The sequence below is a fragment of the Lipotes vexillifer genome, unplaced genomic scaffold (genome assembly GCF_000442215.2).
Source record: "Lipotes vexillifer unplaced genomic scaffold, Lipotes_vexillifer_v1.1 scaffold518, whole genome shotgun sequence".
Lineage (NCBI taxonomy): Eukaryota > Metazoa > Chordata > Mammalia > Artiodactyla > Lipotidae > Lipotes > Lipotes vexillifer.
In genome coordinates this window covers 3,171,544-3,176,842 of record NW_006780945.1, presented here as the reverse complement: position 1 = coordinate 3,176,842, position 5,299 = coordinate 3,171,544, and the positions used below count along the sequence as shown (strand labels likewise).

General features: G+C 53.6%; 1 protein-coding gene across 2 annotated transcripts in view; it reads right to left on the bottom strand.

Moving 5' to 3' along the window:
* The window catches only part of SLC39A11 (solute carrier family 39 member 11), a 329,009-nt gene that overhangs the window by 236,807 nt on the left and 86,903 nt on the right, over positions 1 to 5,299 (bottom strand). Inside the window, exon 3 of one of the 2 annotated variants that reach the window (XM_007454394.1) lies at positions 755 to 896. In XM_007454394.1, coding sequence (XP_007454456.1) covers positions 755 to 896 — 142 coding nt within the window. The remainder of the gene's footprint in view (positions 1 to 754; positions 897 to 5,299) is intronic. The other variant, XM_007454395.1, reaches the window with a different exon arrangement.

Genomic DNA, 5,299 nt, shown 5'->3' with positions numbered 1-5,299 from the left:
GGGGGGGGGGGGGGGGGGAGGGGTGGCGCTCGCCCGCTAAACGTGGGACTTGAATAAATGCAAAGGAAAAAACAGGCATCCACCTCTCCTGGGGCAAACTGGTGCTTAAATTAGCCAAGTGCCCTGGGTGAGCCATGACCGGGCAAGGAGCGGGGAGTCCTACACGGAGACTGGAAACCGGCATAACCCTCTGAACTCCTTCTCAGGGGGCACTGGCCCAGTCTGCACCCCCCCGACAGAGATTCAGGAATTCCTGCCCGATTCCTCTTGAGGGACGCACTCCCTCTAACTTACGACAAAAGGCATGACTTTGCCATCAGTGTTTTCAGGTTTTCTGGCTCCAAACTCAATCAGTGAGAGCAACAGCCAGTTTCCCCAGATGGAAAAAAGAGGAAAGCCACGTAAATGGAAAGGAACATCCAGGGTCCATCAGGGAGGGGGAGACAGAGGGACAGGTGCCCATCCACTCCAACCCAAACCAGCCCAATCCCATCAGAGTGGCCCTTGCCCACCTGTCCAAGTTGGAAGAGCAATCAAAAGGCCCTGTTACCTCCTGTGCACTAGGCAGGTGGTCTGGAGAACCAATGGGGAAGGAAAGCACGGGGCCAGACCTTGGCTCAGCACCGTGCGACAGTGGGGTGGGTACTTTTCAAGGACAGGACAGAGCACTTGGCATTTCCCTGCCATCCCTCCTGCCACCAGGCCTGAGTCTCCCCTGTCTCACTCGGCCCAGGGTCTGCAGCAGGGAGCTTGCCTGAAAGAAGCCCAGCTCTACCTATCCGGATGGAAAGTTCACTCTCGGGGAAGAACAGCCTGGGACCCTCAGCATCAGACTTCTTCATGAACGCAGGGTCGGGGTTCAGTGCCAGGGCCATCTGGGGGTCTTCTGCTGCACCCTGAAACGAGAAGCAGGGGCATCACTGTAACACCCGTCTGCCTTCATTCCTCCGGCCCCTTCAGCTCCCAGCAGCCAAGGTGGTTTGCCGTCCTCTACCGAGAGCCCCGGGCCAGCCTAGTTCCCGGGCCAGACCCAGCTGTCAGGCTGGGCTGAGTCAAGAGCAAGGCGACAAGCTTTCTGGCTGCAGAACTTTGAGGATGACAACAGCGGGACCTGAGGCGTCGGTGCTGATCCTAGAAATGGGAAAAACACACACTGGGAAGGATCGGGTCGAACATCAAAGCCCCCTCCCTCCACGATTCATCACCGCTGGGCAGATGGCAGAAGGGACTCAGTTCCCCAACTGTCAAAAGAAGCCTGGAGGGCAGGTCCGCTCAATGGCAGCCTCGCAGCAGGAACCCAGGTCACCACCTCTCCAGAGATCAAAAGGGGACGAGAGTCAAACAAAAGCACCTCAAAGGAGGGCGAGTGACAGTCGTGGAGGACACAGCACAGTTGGAGGCAAAGCCCAGACAGCCTTGGATCACCACGTCACCCTTCTGCTTTGTCTGTAACCAGTCATTCTGACTGTTTTTGCATCAACTAGGCAAAGTTTGATTCTGACCCCCATGTTTATTTAACAAATATTTACTGACTGCCAACGGTGTGGATACTTGGCAAACTGACAAAGTTCTAGCTCTTAAGGAGCTTATGTTCCAATGGAACACAGGAGGAGCAAACAAGTGAACCTACCACGGGGCTCTGAGCTTCTCCAAAGACATGGGCAGGAACCATCTGACCCTAAGCGACGGTGAACAGGACCACCTCGATGGGGAAAGAAACAGCAGATGTTTTTTGAAAACCAGGCAAAAACAGCCCTAAGCAGAAGTTTCCATTTAAAATGTGTGTCCCAGGACTTCCCTGGTGGCGCAGTGGACAAGACTCCGCGCTCCCAATGCAGGGGGCCCGGGTTCGACCCCTGGTCAGGGAACTAGATCCCACATCCATGCCGCAACTAAGAGTTCGCACGCCACAACTAAGGAGTCCACGAGCCTCAACTAAGGAGCCCACCTGCCACAACTAAGACCCAGGGCAAATTAATTAATTAACTAATTAATAATAAATAAACGTGTGTCCCTAACAGGGGACAGAAGAAAGCTTATTAATCCAATCACTGAAATCCATCTATTCATAAGCAAACACTAAAACTTTTCTTGGGTAAGTTTCATGAAGGAATCTCACAAAAGTTACGCCTGGCTGTGTCTTACACACACACACACACACACACACACACACACACCTCGTTTTCTCATCACCATGTTGATCAGGGATCAGAAAGAGAAACTGATGATTCTGACATTTTACTTGGTTATTTCTGTCCAACTAAATGTGAACAACGAGAACATAAAAGCTTTTCCTCTCATTTCTCCAATATATTGATACTGTCCTAATCGTTTATTTACAATGTCTTCTATAATGCACCTTTTATTTTTTTTTTTTTTGCGGTACGCGGGCCTCTCACTGTTGCGGCCTCTCCCGTCGCGGAGCACAGGCTCCGGACGCGCAGGCTCAGCGGCCATGGCTCACGGGCCCGGCCGCTCCGCGGCACGTGGGATCTTCCCGGACCGGGGCACGGACCCGCGTACCCCGCACCGGCAGGTGGACTCCCAACCACTGCGACACCAGGGAAGCCCTCACCTTTCTTTCCTTTCTTTTTTTGCGGTACGCGGGCCTCTCACCACTGTGTCCTCCCCCGCTGCGGAGCACAGGCTCCGGACGCGCAGGCTCAGCGGCCATGGCTCGCGGGCCCAGCCGCTCCGCGGCACGTGGGATCTTCCCGAACCGGGGCACGGACCCGCGTCCCCTGCATCGGCAGGCGGACTCTCAACCACTGCGCCACCAGGGAAGCCCTATAATGCACTTTTTTAAAATTGAAGTGTAGTTGATTTACAATGTTGTACTAATTTCTGCTGTACAGCAAAGTGATTCAGTTTTATACACACACACACACACACACACACACACACACACACTCCTCTTCATATTCTTTTCCATTATGGCTATCACAGGATATGGAATATAGTTCCCTTATAATGCACTTTAATAAGGGTACCGACACCTCCTTTAATTTTGTTTTCAATGGGTAAAGAAGCCTGGTGGTGTGGTTTGAGCTGCCCTCGTTAAAGTTCTTAGGACCCTCTTTAGAATCCTAGGGACTGTGGGATTTCACCTGCTCTGTCACTGAGAGAGGCACCAAGAGAGGCAGACCGTCCCACTGTATGAGTCAAGGTTGACGCTGCAGATGGACGACTCTTGGAGACAGAAGGGACTTGGGGAAGGCCAGCGTCTCCCCCCACCCCACCCCCACTGAGTGACAGCTGGTGTCTGTGCCATGTGCCTCGGGCCACATAGTCGCAGCTCTTTGTTTGTTTATAAGCTTTAATTATTTCTAATCCTACATCTCACGCTGACATCTGAGGAATCACTGCAGCCGTGAAAGACGTGTTTCACTAGGAGAGTGCGTGCGTCGGCTGGTGTTTCTCCCTTTGTCTTGCTTCTTTTTAGAATGTGATTGATGCGGAGCTGAGGGAAGGATATGGAAAGAGAACCACTTCATGACAGCACAGACGCGGCCACCTTAATACGCTCGGGGCTGCTGCTTTGACGGGGGCCGATCAGTCGGGTGCAGCTGGGAGAGACCCTGGTTTTAATCGAGGACAGCAGTTTTCAACTGGGGTGTCTCTGTCCGCAGGGGACATCTGGCAATGGGCGTTTTTGTACGTGGGCGTGGGGGAGAATAAGGGTGTGGACATCTAGTGGGTAGAGGCCAGCGATGCTGCTAAAAGCCCCGTGTCATGCAGGACGGCTCCCACCACAGAGGATGATGCGGCCAAATGCCAATAGCGTTGAAGCTGAGAAACCCTGCTTCAGAAAGATTTAGGATGATCAGAACCTCCCTGTATTGCTGGTCATGCTGAGAATGCACAGACCTTCTCTTTATTGTCAAGATAAGAATTTTCCCGCTTCCTCCGGGAAGCCTGCCTTTCACGTGTTTGGCAAACTTACATTAAGCATCAGTTGTGCACCAGAACCATTTTAGGTCCTGATGGTACAAAACAGTCAAGTCCCCTCTCCTCACGGATCTTCCAGAGACAGACAATAAACTAACAATAAATTATAAAGTCGAGGGCCAGGTCAGGATAATGTTGAGAAGAAAAACAAACTCATCGCCATAGTTACACAGGACAATTGTCACGTGTACCAGGTTCAAGCCCCAGGCCAGGCATTCTTCTAGCATCTCCTAGCATCTCATTATGAAACGCAAAGCTGGAGGGCTCCTCCAGATATGGTGCTGAGGGAGGTCTCTCTGAGAAGGTGGTGTTTGAGCAGTGACCTGAACGGAAGGGAACAAGCCACACTGATTTCTGAAGATGGGGTTTCAGGCACGGAGCAGGAGAGCAAACACCCCGCACCATGACCCCCCTGCCAGCCATATCCTTTGACCATTTCATCAACCTACATTCCGCTGGTTGTACTGCTTTATTTCAGTGCTGGGGGCAGGGTGTACTAATACAATCCCACCCCAGCTTCACTTAGAGGCTGCCTTTTAAAAAGCTGGACAATGGCTTCCCTGGTGGCGCAGCGGTTAAGAGTCCACCTGCCGACGCAGGGGACACGGGTTCGTGCCCCGATCCGGGAAGATCCCACGTGCCGCGGAGCGGCTGGGCCCGTGAGCCATGGCCGCTGAGCCTGCGCGTCCGGAGCCTGTGCTCCGCAACGGGAGAGGCCACAACAGTGAGAGGCCCGCGTACCGCAAAAAATAAAAATAAAAAAATAAAAAGCTGGACAAAACCCCTGCAGATCCCACTTGTACCCACCCCTGTCCTGGGCACTGGGTCCCACATGTGGCCTTGGGAAGGGTGGGGCAGCTGTGCAGCGTGGGAGTGGCAGGGAGCACCCACAGGGTGATGCCGGAGGGGCGGCTTCTTCGCCCTGGTGCTCCCTGAGCATCCCTGAGCCCAGGCACCGGCCAGCCTCCCGGGGCTCCTTTCAGACTCCCTTCGGGATTCCAACATCCCCTCCGTCCACTCTCAACTGCTGTCGAAGAAAACAGAGAAATACATCCCTTGGGATTTCAAGGAACAGCCTGGCAAGGGACACCAGCGGTGCCTTGGTGGCTTTATCATAATGTCCATGATGTCGGGGGGAGAGTCAGGAAGCGCCTGCAGGGCCAAGGTGGCTCTCATCCTGCAGGCCTGACACCACCCCTCACTCCCTGGAGCCCTGTCTGCTCACCCAGCAAGGACACTGCAGGTGGAGGGGATGCTGCATTGTTTGTTTGTTTGTTTGTTTGTTTTTACCAGAGCCTTAAATAAACACAGCTTGGCCTGTGCAGGGGCGACCAAATCCCCTGGGGCGGGG